Here is an 18,145-nt window from a genome sequence, read left to right as displayed (position 1 = left end):
ACTATTCTTTTGACTTAGATAGTCTACTCCATCCGTTTCACCCTCTTGTTGCTGCGGGGGCTGCTGCAGGACCACGACTTGTCTCTTTGACTCAACATCTTCTGCGGCTCTAGGTTCTCTCCGTCCTCTTCTTCTTCCGGCTCAGTAACGGGTCGCTTCTCGCCTTGTTTAGGAACGTCTTCGGTTGCTATTGTCGGTTTCTGACTGTAATTCTTCTCTACGAGCCATTCGTGGTCACAGACTTGATCGGCTGTGGGTCGCTGTAGAGGATCAACACGAAGCATCCGGTCTAGCAGCGCTCGGAGCTCGAGTGGCAGTCGATTCTCCTGTCCCCATGCCCGGAACAGGTCACGAACGGATCCACCAGGCTTCGATAAAAGGCGAAAGCGTGCGTCAACGTCGCCGGCCTTCTCGAACGGGGGTATCCCGGTCACCAGAATAAATAGTATCACTCCAAGAGACCAGATATCTGCCTGCAGTCCATTGTAGCAGTCTTCGGGCTTGAAAATCGCATTGTTTGCTGGTGTATCGGGTCGACAAGGCGAGCGAGAGAAAACTTCGGGAGCCATATACAAAATTTTGCCCACGCGGGTACCGAAGCAGCACGAGCCAGCGGCACTTGCCAGCCCAAAATCTGCCAGTCGACAGCGTCGGAAGCTGTCCAGCAGCACGTTCTCCAAGGACAAATCTCGATGCGCCACGTTCCGTGCGTGCAGGAATCGAACGGCACTGGCAATCTGACCGAACCAAGACCGCGCCATCTCCAGCGTCACGCCGTTGGGATTGCCAACGTGAGAGAATAAGTCCCCGTACGGACAGTAGTCAAACAGCAGGCACCTCGTGTTCGTCGTCCAGTCCACAAAGTCCTGGTGTAGTGTCAGCAAGTGGTCGATGCCTAGCTGCGTCCCTGCCATCGTGCGGCTGTCGTCCTCCACGCCGTTGTTCCAAACAGGACTCACACTCCAGCTGGACACGTCGCACTCGTGGTGTTCCTCTTTAGTATTCTCATCTTTCGAGTACACCAAGTTGCATCCGAGCGTGCGTAAGATCTGCAGCTCCGTTTGTCCGTCTTCTTGGACGTAGGGGCCGGTCACAGCACGACGCGCTCGCATGTGCGGCAGACTCATAACCTTGAGCGCGTAATACCGACCGGAGCTACGATGGCGAACAAGCAGCACGCGGCCATAGATAGCGCTGGCTAGAGGCCGAACGAGGCAGAGTGAGTCCATGGCAGCGATCCGACGCAGCGCAGACTTAGAAGTGAGGGATATTCCGAGTCGCTCGAGCGCGACGGCTGCTGGATGTCCCTGAAATAAACGACATGGTGCTGACCGGCAGCCTGTAAGTTGACGCGCTTAGACGAGCAGCTCGTGGAAATAGCTTCGTATACCGGTAGTGCAACGTGAGCTCCATAGCGCCTAGATGACCTCCCTCTCTGTCTTATCAACTTCATGAACGTTGTCTTTATCATCTTACACATGTACCAACAGAACAATGGCCCATCATGAGAGCGCCGCTTACGCCAATCAGGCCGCTGGTTTTCACCATCGACACGGCGTCCACCAAAGAGTAAACTCCACGGCAAGCAGCCTCGCTCTTCTCTCTCTCTCTCAACGCCATGATGCGGGCACAACGGAACAATACCAACGCAAGAACACGAGAAACTCTTGACTGTAAGGATGGCGTCTCGAGGCAGCCCCTTTGAGCCTCTGCAGCTGACGGAGGACGAGGAGAAGGATTGCTACGATCGTGCCTTTCAATTGCTGGAGCGGACACTACGTAGCTATGACGAGCGCGACGCTCAGGGCGACGGCGGTCGTCTCCACCATTCCAAGCTAGACAGCTCCAAGTGGAAGCTACTGAAGACACAAGCGAACGCGTCAATGTACGTTGCACACAACAACGCCGTGCATCAAGACGACGGCGCCGGCGGTGAGATAGAGAACGCTATCGTTCTTCTTACGGCAGGGACAATCCGAGGTGACTTGGACGAAGTCATGCTCGGCGTGAAATCAATAGACGTCAACAGTATCAGCTTCCGAACGGAGTTGCCTGGCAACCACCCTGTCGACTGCGCCGTGCTGGCCGAGCTGCTTGGCCCAAAAGAGGTGGATCCGTTCCGGTTCCTTGGTGTTACCTGGCTCATGTACGAGAACAGTTGGCCGATCAAGGCCATGATGCGGCCTCGAGATCTCTTGACACTAACAGCTACAGGAACCATGACGCGTTCCAATGGTGACCGCATCGGCTACGAAGTGGTGCTGCCGGTGAGGCTCCCACAGTGTCCACTTTTGTCCGGGACGGTACGCAACGACGTCATGTACGCTGCGATCTTCAAGCAACAGGAGCCTGGTATCGTGGACGTCTACATCCCCACGTACGTGGAAAGTCAAAGTACTCTCCTTGATAAAGTGGTTACTAGCGTCACGTGGAAAGCGACGCTCGCGTTCTGGGACGCCCTGCAGCTTGGTGAGATGAAGAAGTTGCAGTGGAGCATAGCAAACTGCCGAATGGAGCGCCAGAAAGAGCAGAAGTCTTCATCTGCCTGCAAACGCTGCTCGGAACGACCGAGCATGCTAAAGCGTTTCGGTGGTATTGGCCACAACGACAAGAACTCCTGCGTTTTGTGTGATGTGTCCATGTGCTCCGAGTGTCGTGTGGAACGGAGCCTCAAGGTCCCGGATGAAAACAGCGGAAGGCTAAAGGACCAGATTGTTGGTGTGTGTCTGCCCTGCGTGATGTTCGTACGGCAGCTTCGCCCCACAGACATCGCCATGTTCGACCGTAAACAGCGCAGGCCAACATCGATTATCTGAGCTTCACCGTTTGAGTGACTTACTGAGTACCCCGAGTCTTGTTTCACACTCAAACCAAAGCGAGCACCCTGTTTGTCGTCCAGTACTGATACCGTACGCTAGTATGTAGCTATCTCTTTGTTTCATTTGGAATGTGCTCCAAGTCTTCTCACTGCTGTGGGAGATGAAGAATACAATACGACCACATTATTACATCAGAGTCCCCGTCTCCGTGGTAGGATACGATGACATGCATGTACATGCACCAGAACCAGCAGGTTGAGGCAACCGCTGTTGCTAACTCTTCGACACTTTGATGTAGTAAAAGCAGAGACCATTGAGGAGGACACACCGAAAGACGACGCCAAGGCTTCCCTTTGATTCGTATTACTACCGTACTGCTTCGTACTACTTGTACTACAACTACAAGTTGTAGCGTGGAACGCAGTCCCAATCGGAGTCAGGAAACCAACCAGCACGTAGGTCGGTGGCAGTTTTAACACTGTCGCCATGACTCAAGGTTTGACATGTGAATTCCAGCTTTGGCCTGTTTCGATTCACCATCGTTGACCCATGCATTCCTCTTGCTTCCTGTGGGAACTTCGCCATCATCATAGCCGCGCCTGCACGTCCTGTTTTCGCCGACACTTGACTGAGCGATTCACTCGGTGAATACTCTCTGTCCTTGGTCTCATCAACAGTCAGGGGGAGACCACAACCGATTTGAATACTGTAGAACGAGACGCGATGGCCTCTCGCGGTGGCCCCTTCCAGACTTTTAACCTGTCGGATCAAGAGCGGCAGCACTGCCACGACCGCGCGTTCCAACTACTCGATCGCACACTGCGCAGCTATGACGAGCGAGACGGCCAAGCGGAAAACGGCCGGTCTTCCGCTCCGCGCCACCATTCCAACCTGGACAACACGCGCTGGAAGCTACTCAAAACCCAGGCGGATGCTTCGATGTACACGGAGCGCAACTCATGCACGCTTCAAGACTATAATCTCCTCGGTGGCGACTGGGAAAACCCCGTCGTGCTCCTCATGGCGGGGACCATACGGGGCGACCTCGACGAGATCATGCTCGGCATCGAAACCCCCGACACGAGCAGCTTCAGGACGCGAACTGAGCTGTTCACAAAGCAGCCCGTGGACTGCGCCGTCTTGGCTGAATTAATGGGCCCAACCGAAGCCGATCCGTTCCGGTTCCTTGGCGTCACGTGGATGGTGTACGAGTACAACTGGCCAGTCAAGGCGATAGTCAAGCCTCGAGATTTTGTGACGCTGACAGCAACTGGCACGATGACTCGCGCAAATGGCGACCGCGTCGGATACGAAGTGGTGCAGCCCGCAAGACTAGCGCAGTGTCCCCCGTTGCCCGGCACGGTTATCCGCGGCAAAGTCATGTACGCCACGATATTCAAGCAGCAGGAACCTGGTGTTGTGGACGTCTTCATCCACACGTACGTTGAAACGCAGGGACGCATTATAGACAAGCTGATCGTGTCGGTCACGTGGAAGTCAAATTTGGGGTATTGGGGTGCCGACAAACTCACCGAAATGAAGAAGCTGCAGTGGTGCATAGCCAACTGCCGGTCCGAGCGTCAGAAGGAGCAGCAGCGAGCATCGTCGTCAGCTCTGGGTGTCTGCAAGCAATGTTACGATAGACGTAGTTTGATGAAGAGACGCAGCAGTGGAGATCGGGACGAGAATGAGTCATGCATTTTGTGTGCGTCGCCGACGTGCTACAAGTGCCGCATGGAGAAAACGCTCACAGTGATTGACGAGATCACAGGAAGGTTGACGGACCTACCGGTCGTGGTGTGCCAGCCGTGCTTGATGTTTGTGCAGAAACTTTCCCCCTCGGACATCGCGAGACTGAACCACAAACAGCGGCGACGACGGCAGCACCGCGCGTCGAACTTCGAATAACTCTACCTGTGTTGACAGTGCCACGTTATTGGAGACCGTGTTTGAACTTCAAACTTTGAAGTCCCTTTCGATAGTAGTCTCCGCCTAATTGAAGTTGGCTGGGTGGCCTGGTCGACGGGAAGTGTGTTAGTCCTAGATTTCCTCGCTTCTAGACACGCGATCCTTTAGCTGTTTGTCATGAAGCAATCGCTGCTAGCTGGGATCGCCCTCGCCTGCTTGTTTACTGTTGGCGGCGCTGCAGGAGCGGATAGTGCCGATGGATCGACAGAGGCCTCCACATCCACGAGATTGACTTGCGGCGCACAGCTGAAGAACATCTACTACCATGGCTTCAATCTACAGACGTCGACGGTGAGCAACGCAGCGGCGTGCTGCGATCTGTGCGCTGCGTACGACGGGTGCGTGCTGTACACGTACTTCTATTCGTCCAGCACGGGTCAAAGTCTCTGCTATTTGAAGAGCGGAGCGGGCGAAAAGACCAACTACGCGGACAGTTCCAGTGTGACGGCCGTATCGGCCTTCATGGTGTCGGCTACCAGCGCACCAACCCCAACGACCAGCACGCCGTCACCTAGTGCGACTCCATCTGCATGCAACGAGCAGCTTCAAGGCGTGTTCTACAACGACTACACCATCTACGAGTTCTCCGTTGACTCGGCTGACGAGTGCTGCCAGTATTGCTCGCAGCTAGCGGACGAAGGCTGCGTACTTTACACGCTGTACGTATCGATGAGTGAAAACGTGAAGCGTTGTCTGTTAAAGAGCGCAGCGGGCACAACCACGAACTATACGAACTCGGACGACCTCACAATAGTGTCGGCCTTCCTACCTGCATCAGCGACGCCTTCGCCCACGTCGGCAGACGAGTGCACGGTAGCTGAGGGTCAGTACTGCGGTAACGCACAAGGAACGACGTGCTGCGAGTCGGACAGCTACTGTCAGCCGTGGAACACCTACTACTACCAGTGCATCGGGCTTCCGGACGGCTGCGGCAACCTGGAGACGGACATTGACTACTATGGCAACGACCTCAGCAGCGCCTTGACACTATATCCTTGGTTGTGCTGCTCATTGTGCCAAGAAACCGAGGGCTGCAACGCTTACACGTTCGTCAATTTGGACCCAGCAGGACCCACATGTTACATGAAGACGAGCAGTGCCGGACGCGTCGCCAATGTCGGTGCGTTGTCCGGCGTGCCGTTAAACAAGGCATCCTTGTCGATGTGACGGACGATCTGCCGCAACAGACTTTAACACTCGACTTGAAGGCGTACGCTTCCTCTAATCAGAAGCGTAATAACTCAATCTTATTAAAAAGATGCTACGTGTTCTGTTCTTCATCCGTTGCTATACTGGATGCTGTTGGCTCCGGCGTGCTACGAGCTGTGAGCAAACAGTCCCTAGCGTACAATACGCTGCTTGATTCACCACTTCGAAGCACCCATGAGTCAGAAATCTCTGTTTACGCTTTGGATGCCTTGGCATTCTGGCATTCCCATCGGGACATCTTATCTCGACTGAGCACTTGGACCAATCAAGTGAACACTTGCCAGGTTCGCCATCACCAAAGCCGCTGCGTACGTCCACTTGGCCTGTCTAAAGACTTGACACATGGCTCCAGGCATCGCTGGCGCTGGAACTTCCAGCTGCTGGAGCTCGCGCTCTATTGCATGACCGGTTTCTGATGGTCTCCACTACAGAATCCGACAGCTCCACGCAAGAACCGTCGATGGGTTCGAAAGGAATCCCCTTCCAGGAGCTCAAGCTCACGGTCGACGAGGAGCAGAACTGCCGAGATCGGTCGTTCCAACTGCTGGATCGAACGCTACGCAGCTACGACGAGCGCGACGGCCAGGAAGATAATGGTCGACCTTCAGCCCCTCTGCATCACTCTAACCTCGACAACACGCGCTGGAAGCAGCTCAAAACCCAGGAAAACGCGTCGCTCTATGTCGAACGCAGCAATAGCGTGCATCGCGACGACAATATCCTCGGCGGTGACTGGAAAAACCCGATGGTATTCTTGATGGCAGGCACCATTCAAGGAGAGCTGGACGAGGTGATGCTCGGCGTGGAGACCCCGATCGTTGCCAGTCTACGAGACCGGAAGGAAGTACTAGCCATGCAGCCGGTAGATTGCGCTGTCTTGGCCGAACTAGCGGCCCCGACGGAGTCGGATCCATTTCAATACCTTGGGATCCAGTGGATGGCGTTCAGACACGGTTGGCCTCTCAAGGCAGTGTCGTCGCCTCGAGACTTTGTAACGTTAGCGTCCAAGGGCACCATGACACGCGCGAACGGCGACCGTATCGGCTACCAAGTGGTACAGCCAGCCAAACTCCCTCAATGTCCGCCGTTGCCCGGGTCGATGCGTACCAATCTCATGTATGCCGCCGTCTTCAAGCAACAGGAGCCTGGAATCGTCGATGTCTTCGTGCAGACATATATCGAGACAATGAGTTCCCTACTGAACAAAGTCGTGGTCTCAGCGACGTGGAAATCTACTATGGATTTATGGAGTGCGCCTCAACTGGCCGAGATGAAGAAAATGCAGTGGTGTCTTGCCAATTGCAAGGCTCAACGTCGACAACTGCAACGACAGGCTTCTCCGTCGGCGAAAAACGTATGTAAAAAGTGTCAAGAGATACGCAAGATGCGTGGCAGTGATATTGAGGACAAGACCGCTTGCGTCCTCTGCGTTTCGCCGACATGCTCTAATTGCCGCGTGGAGCGGACACTTGAGGCAATTGATGAACGAAAACTCAAGCTGATACAACACTCGGTCATTGTCTGTCGAGCCTGCATGGTCTTCGTACAACACATGCGACCCGTGGATATTGTACGGCAGACGTTGAAGCCATAACGTATATAAGCTTGCATTATCTAGCCAATTTATTCTACTTACTGTAAAAAATGATATTGCCATTTTCATTTAACGCTGAGCATGAAAAACACCACTAGATTTATTCTTTCACCACTAAACGGTATAATATCAATTAACCTACAGGAATAATTGGCTGCATCTTCCTTTTCGATGCTCTTTGCACTTGGTTGACACCTACGTCGGAAAGCGAGTTGATCATCCTGAGCAGATCCGACACTGAAATTGACGGATATCTTCCAGGGGAAAACATCGGCAAGCCCCATTCACCTCCGAACGCTGAATGCTTCTTCTTCTCACTCTTACTTTCGGTATTTTGTCGCGCCTCCCGTTGCTTCTGGTTGTCCAAGGCAATTTCGGTCGGCTCTTGGTGCTGTACGAACAGCATACACACGCGACAAACTGCAATGTGTAAATCCAAATTGCCGTTCTCATCCGGTTCTTTGAGTGTTCGCTTCACTCTGCAGCTTGAACATATCTGGACCATGCATAGTGCGCATGTGTTGTGGTCGCTGAGGTGGGTACTGCGACGTCTCGTAGTCGAACTTCTTTTGTTCGGACAGTTTTCGCAATGCCTTGCCTTGATGCCACTGCTGTCGTCGTCTAAAGTCACCTCTGACTTCCACGATAAGGCGTTTTTCTGGTTCAAGCACCACTGCAGTTTCTTGGCCTCCGACAAACTTGGTGCGTTCCAGAATCCCAACACGGATTCCCATACTTCAGCTACAACAAGTTTATCGTGTAGAGGACTGCGCGTTTCAACGTGCATCTGCACGAACACGTCGACGTCGCCATCGTCTCGTTGAGTGTAGATGACTCCGTACATGATCTTACCCCGCACTGTCGGCTTAGGGAGCGGAGGACATTGTGGTAGATCAATGGAGTGCACGACTTCATACCCGATGAGATCTCCGTTGGTATGCAGCATGACACCGGTCGCTGACGCGAGTATAAAGTCTCGAGGCTGCGTCACTAAGTTCAGTGGCCAGCTCCGCTGTCCCGTCATCCACGTGATACCCATGAACTGAAACGGATCGGTCTCGGTGGGGCCGGCAAACTGAGCCAAGACAGCCCCGTCTACGGGGTGTTTAAACAGTGTTTCCGCCCGAAGTTGAATAGCAGCAAAGTCTGGAGTCTCCAATCCGAACATAACTTCGTTCAGAGTGTCGTGAATGGTTCCCACGGCGAGTAAACTGCTGTTGCTACCTGGGGAATGGAAGTCACGCCACGGACTGTCCGATCTTTCAGCGTATAGCGAGACGTTCGCCTGGGTTTTCAGTTGCTTCCAGCGATTTCTGTCTAGGTTGGCGTGATGTCTTGGAGCACTCAAGTGGCTATCAACACATTCGTTTCGTTCGTCATAGCTGCGGAGAGTACGATCCAGTAGTTGGCATGTGAGGTCTTGGCACTGTTGCAGTTGTGTTTTCGTCAGATGGAGCGGCTCGAATGGGGAGCTTCTGCTGCGGTCGCCGAAAGTCATCGTAGCGCTAGGAGTTGCACTCAAAAGTAAAATGAAGAGTGCTGTGAGCCTGTCGGTAGCTTGTCCTTCCGCCGTGTCTCGGGTCTGCGCACCGAAGTTGACTCGTCTGAGGTTGATATCGCAATTTTGTATCGCGCTTGGCGCGTGACCGGGCCACCGAAAGGATTCCTTTCTGCGTTCCTTTAGGAACGCAGAGCAATTCTAGCAGAAATGCTGCACTCGTAACCACGCGAAGAAAGTGCCGGCGGCTTGGGGCACTTCAATTTGGAGAATAAGAATAGCAGAAGACAAATCTCGTATTTGATGCGCGCAGATGTCTACAGTCGTGCGCGAGCAAAATCCTTCACAACAAGTCGCCGATGTATATATGGTGTTTTGACATTAGAATACATGTACGTGAAATTCCGAATGCATAAACATCGGTGACTTGTAGCCTTACGCGATCTCTAAGTAGACCACTCACCATCGCCGTACAATCTTGAGAATCGAGGGTGTCGAAACGCGCAGCCTTTCACCACATTGTTAAAACGCACCACCATCCTTGTGAAGCGTTTCTTCTACATGTAGTATGTTTCAAGTATAACCTATATCGGGAATGTATCTACTATTCCTTAGCAATCTATTAGATACGATAAGTAAAAAAAAAAGAGCTCACCACTTGTAAGCTATACATGCTTACGTGTCTTCTTTTACTCACGACTAAGATGGATCCGTTCATTTTATTGAGGAAGCGGGAGACCTGCGTTTGCCGAAACTTCTCCGCCCAGTTGTGTGGCTAAAGTGGTGGATTATGGTCGTTCTCAAATGCTAGGTCAATGTCCTAAGGACATGCGAAATGGTCGTAACCAAGCCATTTGCCTTTCCAGTCGGGAAAGACGCAAGGTGTCTCGACGACGCGGATCCGTAGCAGTTTTACTCCCTCTGACGCAAGAAGAACAACGCAGGGATCCGGTAAACACTGGGTGTGTGGGGACTGTAAACTTTTAGAGCGGTTAAGCTCGAATTTTTTTAGAGCGTTGGAATAATTTCATGCATGCCAGATTTTTTTTTTTTGAAACTGATCAAATATTGGATTCGGAAATAATCAAAGCAGCAACACACATTTCTATCATATTATTGATTCAGTAAAGTAGTTTTTTGTTTTTTTTCCCAGTTTCAAACAGTTCTAAGGTTCAGTATTGATTGTGTGCGCGAAATGGATGACGGATAGTATTACAATATGTTCTCCCCTCCTCTGATATTGAGCTTTAGTTTCTGGAGATTGGAAAGAATTGTCAGAAAAGTCAAAATCTAATACGGTAAACTACCCGCTATTCCTATACTACTAGTGTCTGGGTATAAGTGTGAATAGTGACGGGTTGTCTTAGCGCTTTTCCAGCAATTCGTTCTCTGACCATATCTTTATTCTGTAATATGCTGCAGAATCTCAATTGGCATATTCGGAGGGTGTGTTGGGCCGCTACCAGATCTGCTGTGGCAGCCATAACCGGCGGTGACTATATCATGAGTGCTATCCGCAAAACCATTTGCTTCGGTGGATCACTAGTTTCTTTCGGCTCCCACGTTGAAAGTTTACAGTTGTGAGTCTGCAATCCCTGGGTTGGTGACAGGATTAGATTGTGGTCGCTGCGTCACTCTTGCTTGCTTGCTTCTCTAGATATATAATCTATAGAGATCTTTAGTTGGACAGCCCAATTTTGGAACAACGACACCTCGATAAAATCCAAATAAATGACTGATCGATTACAGTTTGATATTTTTTTATTTTTGGATGTCCTAGTGAAATTTCCGATAAATGAATAAATGACGAATAGATTACCGCTGGATATACCGTAGCATCTACTGAATCCGTCCGAGTTCATTTTATTGCATGTAATATAAAGTGAAAGCTAAAGTTATCTTTCGCCGGGTTATACCGGCTGTCATACAAAGAAATCGACGATCGACCGATGCTTCAGTGCTTCGTGCGAGCTGGTTTCGTCTCGGACGACACGCTGGAGTTTGCAGACTCTGGCTCGGAGAAGGACGCTCAGGATCGTCTATCCATCCAATCGACCCATAAGCAAGGCACGGAAGCACGACACGAAAACATGATAGGAAATAGAATCATGGACATGCATTGCACAGTGCGATTCGCACTCCGGTTGGCGCGAGGTTACTGACTCCATGGTCAGTTTGCGTTCCCATTCTGATACATAAAGCGAACGGTGCGATAATCGGATTCTTAGTCCGCTGGTCAGCGCGTTGTCCGCGCCGCTGAACTGCGAGCTGTGCCCTTGAAGCGGTCGAAGGCGGCGCTGATCGCTCAACAAACAGATATTGTCGCCTGAGCAGCCAACATGAACAGGCTCAATCACTTGCATTGGCACATGTCTGCAGTTCCTGTTTGCTGGTAAATCAGGAGAACCCCGTATAACCTCGCAAGAACACTGATAACACTCGCGTTCGGCCGCGGGCTCTGGTAAACGCCAACAATTGGGTCGAGCAACAGCAGTGGTCCAGTGAAAATTTTGGTGGCGACATCTTGCCGTCGGTAAGACGAAGCTTTGTCGAGACGAGCCTAATGCTCTAAGCCCGTAAACTGATCGCCGTGCACGGTTGTCTGAACCGAAAGACCTACAAAACGTAAAGTGTGTGATTAGCATTGACTGTGGTGTAGCTACTTGCCACATTGACCTCGACCTGTCCGCCATCGACACAATGCTCATGATTGACTTCGCATAGATCTTCGGCTCATTCTTGATTGTGCAACTTACGCGCGTCGTCCGAAGTGCCTCGAAGTTCCGTCGATAGTTGACGAGTATTGCCATGAAAGGCAAATGGAGTAAGAACGTGTTCCCACCGTTGAATCTCTCGACCGAGCAGGCATCGCAATTCCGCCACTTGGCGCGCGGCTTAGTGCGCGAGACGCTGGTGCACTTCAACACGTTTACCCACCTGCCCGAGGACGAGCGAAATTTGAGCAAGCACAAGCGCTGGAAGACCGTCAAAACCCGCGATAACCTCACGATCTTCAAGGAGCGAGATCCGCCCAAGATCATCACAGGCACGAGTTTTGACACGCCCGAGCACCAGCGCCTGGCCGCGGACGAATGGCAGATACCAAAGCTGCTGGTCGGTATCGGCTCCATTGTCGGCTCGCTCGACGACGTCATGTACGGGGTCGTGACGCCCGACGCCGAGTCCATGTTGCTCAAAGCCGCCATTGTACGCAGCTCCCTGGTGGACGGAGCCGTGCTGGCGCAGATTGATGGACCTACGCCCGAAGAACCCTATCGGTTTCTAGGAGTCAAGTGGTTCGTCAAGGGACCTCCCGCCACACTGCGGGGTTTCGTACAGCCTCGAGATTTGGTATTCGTAGAGTCTACGGGCATTTTCAATCGGTCAAACGGTGACCGTATCGGATACCAGCTCCTGCACTCAGTGGACTTGGATGGATACGGCCCACTACAGGAGCGCTCGCTAACGCGCGGCAGAATCTCCAGCTGCACGATCTTCCGAGAGAACCAAGACGGGAAACAGGTAGATGTGTACGTACGGGGCTACGTCGAACAGCACGGCAAACTGCTGGACTCGTTGGCGCTCAAAGCGGCGTCGACGGGGTTTCTGAGCTCGTGGAATGCTGTCGAGTGCAGCCACGTCAAGAAGCTCATGTGGTTCGTCGAGAACCCGCACCTCGTGACCTGGAGGGAGGAAGCCGCTGCTCGTGCACGGGGACCTGACGCTCGAACACCGATACGTTCACACGGTAGCAGCAGCTTTGATGGTCCTAGTGGTGTGCACTTACGCAATCTCAGTCTGGCCAGCCCCAACGATCGCTGTGGAGGTACCTGTGGCCGCAAGCTGAAGAAAGTTACCAGTGTCGGGTTGTGCTCTCTTTGTCAAGTACCGATGTGCTCCAAATGCCGCGTTACCAAGAAACTGGCCTACGCTACTTGCGAACTCAAACTCGAACGTCGAGAAAGCATCATCTGCCGGTCGTGCGTGGCAAAAGTGCGGCTCCAGCCCGTGCGTCGGATTGCACAGCAGGAGATCCGCGAAGGCCGCTACCGCTGGCAGGCTAAGCAGCCTCAATCTATGAAGCCTACATCGTCGTCAACTTCGGGATCGCTTTCTCATGAATCAAGCGCGAAGCATACCGCATCCTCCTGTGGTACTACAGGATTCCTGGACCAACAACAGCCTCTTGTCCAGGCCGCAAATGCTCGAACCGAGTGCCAAACCAAGCCTCGTTGGTTCAGACGTCGCAAGAAGAGTGAACCGAATAGTGTGGCGTCCAGGCCTGTGTTGTTTGGTGAATCCACGACGCTCAGCGACTGTCAGTTGGGTGCGCTTTCGCAGTGTTCGACGGCGATTGACTCGATGAGTACGACCTCGCCGATCAACCCGCTGGCTTACAGCTGGACGTCGTCCTCTCAGGAGAGCGAGTGCCGCGCCCGGGTTGAAGAAGATGACGATCAAAAACACCCGAGTTCACGGAAAACCAACAAGAGCGTCGGCAGCTCTGGCATCAAATGACGGAGCTGCGGCTCGCCGTGGAGAACACGTACCAGATCGCCAAGCAGACGACGGACTCGTGCTGTGGTCCGAGCTTTAGTCCCCTAGGGAAAGCGAGTGTCAAGTACTGAAGACCGGAATGGGTAAATGTGTCTCGAAATATTAGGGATGAAAATGCTCCAGTGCTAAAATACATTTTGAAATAAGTAATAAAAAAAAAACCTGCTATTCATGTTGAAGTGACCCTGCAAGGCTGCAAAAAAATTGCAACAACCGAAGTTGTGCGAAGTCATGCGTCGTCGAATTACGAGCTAAGGTTGCCGTGGTCAAGGCAAGCCTGTCATACCCAGAGCGTTCACAGTGTTGCAGCTGCATGCGTCAAGACGAGAACGTTGCTCGATTCGTGCACCAAAAAGGAGCCCAGACAACTTGATCGATTGTCGAACAAGAGTCGAAGGAGGTTGCCACTATCGTTCATGGTGAGCTGCACCCTGCACCTAGTGACGAGGTCGTGCGGGTGTAAGACCACGGCAGTGGCGAGAGGCGGCTTCAAAGTCAGATTGCCATCGTCCAAAGTTCAGAAGTAGCCAACCCGATAAAGGATACACTTAACGGCATTTCAGAACCGGGAAACACGGTCTCGAGTGTATCTGTACACTTCACAGTGTAATGATGGCAGATACTACTGCACCAAATAATAAGTCGCGAACGAAATCTCAGATTTCAGACAAGCGGGTGTCAGGAAGTGGCACGCCCAAGTCTCTCGTTGCACTCGTCAACTCACGGTCGCACCGGACTCACTTACCTCTGTAGGCTGGACTTAGGCGTCTAAGTGGCTATCAGCTACCTCAGTCTTGCGAGAACCTCATCAGTCTTCATTTTGGTACCTAGCACACAAGTCGAGTATCGCCATGACACGACGAACGAGCGACGCTGATGCTGCTGCGGGTTTCAGCCCTACGACGTGGACGACCAACGTGCTACCTCCCGTTGAGCTGTCGAATGATCAAAGGGAGAAATACCGCCTGCTGGCTACACAGTTGCTGTCGAATACTCTCCGGGACTATGACATTTATTCAGCCGACCCGAGACAACGACCTATGAGTCGACGGCGATGGAAACCCGTCAAGACGAGAGATCACATCACGGTGTACAAGGAGCGCTACCCGACGCCGAGCTCTCTGGCGTCTACAAACCTAGATGCTCCACCACGAACCAGTCGGGCTAGCCTAGCGGACCGAGTGTCTATGGCATTTCGTGGAAATGAATGGACGGAGCCCAAGCTACTTGTCGCCACGGGTTGGATTGAAGGCACACTCGACGACGTCATGTATGGCGTCTCCTCCCCCGATGCACAGAGCATGTTAATGAAGGCAACAGTAGTCAAGAACACGTTGGTCAATGGTGCAGTACTAGCCTGCATCGATGCCCCCTGCGACGCTGACCCATTCCGGTTCCTCGGTATTAAATGGTTCGTGAAAGGCCCTCCTACTGCTCTTCAGGGCATTGTGAGGCCTCGAGACTTAGTGTTTATTGAAGCTACAGGGATCACGACCCGACCGAATGGAGAACGCATCGGTTACCAGCTTCTCCACTCTGTGGATCTGCTTCAGTATCGTGACATGACGCCACGGTCCGGGATGGAAGTGACGCGCGGGCGGATCTCTAGCTGCTCCATCTTCCGGGAAATACCAGCAGGACTTGGAAGTAGACACTCCAAGGTCGACGTGTACGTCAAGGGATATGTGGAGGCACATGGTAAGCTCCTGGATTCGGTGGCACTTACGGCTGCGTCAACAGGTCTGATGAGCTCCTGGAACTCAGTCGAGTGCGCCAACCTCAAGAAACTCATGTGGTGCTTCCGTCAACAGCCTGACTGGAGACGTGGCCGACGTCGCGACAAACATCGATCCAGCCAGCGCTCCCACGTCAGCAGCAGCCTGAGCTGCTCAAACATGAGTCAAAATGGCACCAACACTAACAGTATGAACACTTTAAACGGACCACCTCCAAGACAAGAGTCTCAGGACTCTTCATCTAGATGTGGCACATGCATCAAGCGTCTGACAAAGCTAAGCGGTGCGATCTCCTGTGCGCTATGCTGTCAGAACACTTGCTCTCGCTGTCGAGTCTTACGGACACTGAAAGAGGTGAACAAGGAGCTGTGGCTACGTCAAGAAGACGTGCTCATCTGCAAGCGCTGCGTGCTTCGTGTGGACAATCTCGCGGCCGTGGACGTCGCGCGTGCCGAAGTTGACGCAGGCTGGTTCTCAATGGAAAGTATCGCTGCTCGTCACGGTCGCTCAAAGAGCTTCGCCAGCACAGGCGTGACGACGGACACAGGTGCGAGCATTATGACGCTGCCGACAGAGGAAGAATACTCACTCTCTATGCTGTCACCGACTACAGATCACCCCATCGATTCGTTCCGCGGCGTCGAACCAGCAAAGGAGCCGTACCCAGATATCCCCGAACACATTGAAGAGCACAAAGTAGAGAAGGAAAAGGTGACGCTGTCGGACCGTGAGCGCCGTGAACAGATCTGGTCGCAGATGGTGGAGCTGCGCATGGTGGCCGAGTCCATCTACAAACTCACTCTCGAGACCACCGAGTCGCTGAACACCGGTCCACAGCGGACCACGGATGAGTCATAGCAAATGATAAAGAATACGCTATACACACAAATGCATTACAATTCCTGAACGAAAACCTGACACGAACACTCTTTTCTTTCTTCATCCTCACGTTAATTCAGCAAGTCGGTCATCGCACTGTCGGAGCGTGCTAGGGGCGAGTCCAGCATACACAAGCTCTCGACGGACGCCGTGCAGAAGCTGTTGTCAAGCGAGAAGTTGCGCGCCAGAGCATCCAACGTACTGGGTGTGAGCGGGTTGAGCACCTCGGGGCGCTGTGGACGCAATGTTTCCTGTCGTTGCACCTCCTTGGCGTCGAGTTGCTTGACGAACTCGCGACAAGGAGGACAGATCCGTACCGGGAACTTGCGTGCCCGGAAGTACGGGTCGATCTCGTACAGATCCTTCTTGACGCGGCAGCTGGAGCACAGCGGCGCCTTGCACAGGTTGCAAACTCTGTGCGCGGCCCTGGACTGCCAGATCTTATTAGCCACACTCTTATCGCACGACGCGCAGCGCTTGGCCAGCTTGGCGCGGAAGGCCTTGACGCTGTTGCTGTGTATGCGGTGGTCGATACACCAGCGCAGTTTCTTAGCGTAAGCAAAGTCGGGTACGGTCCAGACCTGCTCGATACATTTAGCGGCGTGGGCCATGGCCAGTGGCCCCAGAATGCTACCCATGTCTGCCTCCATGCTGTAGCTCTTGATGAACAAGTCGACCGTTCCATTGGGTCGTTCACGATAGATGGAGCCGATGACGATGCGTGTACGGCGAAGGCCGTCGACGGGCGGGAATGCAGGGTGGTCGATCGAGTGGTGCACCTCGTAGCCGATGAACTCGCCCGTATCACGACGTCTCATTGTGCCGGTGCCTCCTAGGAACATGACTTCTCTAGGAGCCACAAGTTTACCGGAGACGCCTCGGGGTGGACGCACCTCGATCCATTTAAGAGCGAGAAACCGGAACGGGTCTTCCTCGGTCGGACCCATGAGCTGCTTCAGCACGGCGCCGTTGCCGATGTTCTTGTCCACGACAGCGGATTTAAGAGCCATAGCTTGGCTGTCGCCCATAAAGACGCCGTACATGAGCTCGCTGAGTGGGCATTGTACGTAGCCCATGCCCAGTACGACGTCCTTGGACGGGCGCGACGTGGTACTGCGTCCGCCGTCCGCCGCAACGTACGCGGCCTCGGGCGCGTCGTCGCAGCGTGTGTATGTAGTGAAGTGGTCCTTGTGGTGGATCTTTTTCCACAGCCGTGGGTCCTGCTTATCATGCGGGCGCGGCTCCACGTCGTGCTCGTCCAAGTCGCGCAGTGTGCGGTCTAGCAGCTGCATGGCCATCTCCTGGAACTTGAGCTGGTCCTCCTCGGACAGCTCCGCAGCCTGGCGCGGCGGCTGCACGGGCACCGACACCATGGCTGAGGTAGATCTCGTTGGTCTGGAGAGGCGAATTCAGGTCTGGCAGCTAGAGAACGCAGGACCATGCAGAGATAGAGAGCGGCATGCCGGGAGGTGGTGATGGCGCATGTGCTACGTCGAACGAGAAGGTCTCCCTGGACCTGACGACGATAGTTTTACGAGGGGTGATATTGTATAGAATTTGATAGTAAATCTACATAAACCTGTGACTATTAGTGAAGCAAATCCGTATAAGGTATGGAAAGGTTACTTGATATCGCAGGATTCGCGTTTTGATGACCCGAGGCTGGAGCATCCGTCGTGGGATGTTCGGGACCCGGCAGAGTCTATAGCAAGCGGGTTCAACTGGTAACTATGGCATACAAACATTGCTTGTCCTTGTCAAGTTGCCAAACACGAAGTTGTACTGTAGCAGCCTGAGCTGAGCATTGCTGTTTAGTTTGCTCAACGAATGGCGCATGCGCTTGACGACTAGCAAGTTGCTATTGCTCATAGTTCTTCGACGGCAT

The 18,145-nt window shown here is 53.1% G+C and overlaps 9 protein-coding genes across 10 annotated transcripts; 6 read left to right on the top strand and 3 right to left on the bottom strand.

The window, feature by feature from the left end:
- Positions 1-23: 23 nt before the first annotated feature.
- PPTG_04646 (CAMK protein kinase) lies at positions 24-1,229 on the bottom strand (the record flags this gene model as incomplete). The annotated part of the gene is made up of 1 exon (XM_008896902.1): positions 24-1,229. The coding sequence occupies one exon, from the start codon at positions 1,227-1,229 to the stop codon at positions 24-26; it is 1,206 nt and encodes a 401-aa protein (XP_008895150.1).
- A 450-nt stretch (positions 1,230-1,679) lies between these two features.
- PPTG_04645 (hypothetical protein) lies at positions 1,680-2,816 on the top strand (the record flags this gene model as incomplete). Its single annotated transcript, XM_008896901.1, has 1 exon — positions 1,680-2,816. The coding sequence occupies one exon, from the start codon at positions 1,680-1,682 to the stop codon at positions 2,814-2,816; it is 1,137 nt and encodes a 378-aa protein (XP_008895149.1).
- Positions 2,817-3,542: 726 nt separating this feature from the next.
- On the top strand, positions 3,543-4,727 carry PPTG_04644 (hypothetical protein; the record flags this gene model as incomplete). Its single annotated transcript, XM_008896900.1, has 1 exon — positions 3,543-4,727. The coding sequence occupies one exon, from the start codon at positions 3,543-3,545 to the stop codon at positions 4,725-4,727; it is 1,185 nt and encodes a 394-aa protein (XP_008895148.1).
- A 177-nt stretch (positions 4,728-4,904) lies between these two features.
- PPTG_21446 (hypothetical protein) lies at positions 4,905-7,666 on the top strand (the record flags this gene model as incomplete). The annotated part of the gene is made up of 3 exons (XM_008897456.1): positions 4,905-5,950; positions 6,046-6,280; positions 6,349-7,666. 3 exons carry the CDS (start codon positions 4,905-4,907, stop codon positions 7,588-7,590), a joined length of 2,523 nt encoding a protein of 840 aa, XP_008895704.1. The 3' UTR covers positions 7,591-7,666.
- A 57-nt stretch (positions 7,667-7,723) lies between these two features.
- PPTG_04641 (hypothetical protein) lies at positions 7,724-9,088 on the bottom strand (the record flags this gene model as incomplete). Its single annotated transcript, XM_008896899.1, has 1 exon — positions 7,724-9,088. The coding sequence occupies one exon, from the start codon at positions 9,086-9,088 to the stop codon at positions 7,724-7,726; it is 1,365 nt and encodes a 454-aa protein (XP_008895147.1).
- A 1,949-nt stretch (positions 9,089-11,037) lies between these two features.
- On the top strand, positions 11,038-11,418 carry PPTG_21445 (hypothetical protein; the record flags this gene model as incomplete). The annotated part of the gene is made up of 2 exons (XM_008897455.1): positions 11,038-11,214; positions 11,317-11,418. 2 exons carry the CDS (start codon positions 11,038-11,040, stop codon positions 11,416-11,418), a joined length of 279 nt encoding a protein of 92 aa, XP_008895703.1.
- A 408-nt stretch (positions 11,419-11,826) lies between these two features.
- PPTG_04640 (hypothetical protein) lies at positions 11,827-13,927 on the top strand. The gene has a single exon (XM_008896898.1). It carries the CDS (start codon positions 11,897-11,899, stop codon positions 13,604-13,606), a length of 1,710 nt encoding a protein of 569 aa, XP_008895146.1. The 5' UTR covers positions 11,827-11,896; the 3' UTR covers positions 13,607-13,927.
- A 436-nt stretch (positions 13,928-14,363) lies between these two features.
- Positions 14,364-16,458, top strand: PPTG_04639. 2 transcript variants are annotated; one of them, XM_008896897.1, is made up of 2 exons: positions 14,364-15,928; positions 15,995-16,458. In XM_008896897.1, the coding sequence occupies exons 1-2, from the start codon at positions 14,497-14,499 to the stop codon at positions 16,237-16,239; spliced, it is 1,677 nt and encodes a 558-aa protein (XP_008895145.1). In that variant the 5' UTR covers positions 14,364-14,496; the 3' UTR covers positions 16,240-16,458. The 2 variants fall into 2 exon arrangements, with proteins under 2 accessions (XP_008895145.1, XP_008895144.1); XM_008896896.1 differs by having other exon boundaries at positions 14,364-16,458.
- PPTG_04638 (hypothetical protein) lies at positions 16,332-17,633 on the bottom strand (the record flags this gene model as incomplete). Its single annotated transcript, XM_008896895.1, has 1 exon — positions 16,332-17,633. The coding sequence occupies one exon, from the start codon at positions 17,631-17,633 to the stop codon at positions 16,332-16,334; it is 1,302 nt and encodes a 433-aa protein (XP_008895143.1).
- Between the last annotated feature and the right edge of the window lie 512 nt (positions 17,634-18,145).

Source organism: Phytophthora parasitica, assembly GCF_000247585.1.
Source record: "Phytophthora parasitica INRA-310 unplaced genomic scaffold supercont2.5, whole genome shotgun sequence".
Taxonomy (NCBI): Eukaryota; Oomycota; class Peronosporomycetes; order Peronosporales; family Peronosporaceae; genus Phytophthora; species Phytophthora nicotianae.
Note: the sequence above shows the minus strand (reverse complement) of the source record. Positions and strands in the feature narration are given on the sequence as shown.

What these genes read in the sequence shown, in the direction of transcription:
- PPTG_04640 (XM_008896898.1), top strand. Translation starts at nt 11,897, where the DNA reads ATGAAAGGCAAATGGAGTAAGAACGTGTTCCCACCGTTGAATCTCTCG.
- PPTG_04639 (XM_008896896.1), top strand. Translation starts at nt 14,497, where the DNA reads ATGACACGACGAACGAGCGACGCTGATGCTGCTGCGGGTTTCAGCCCT.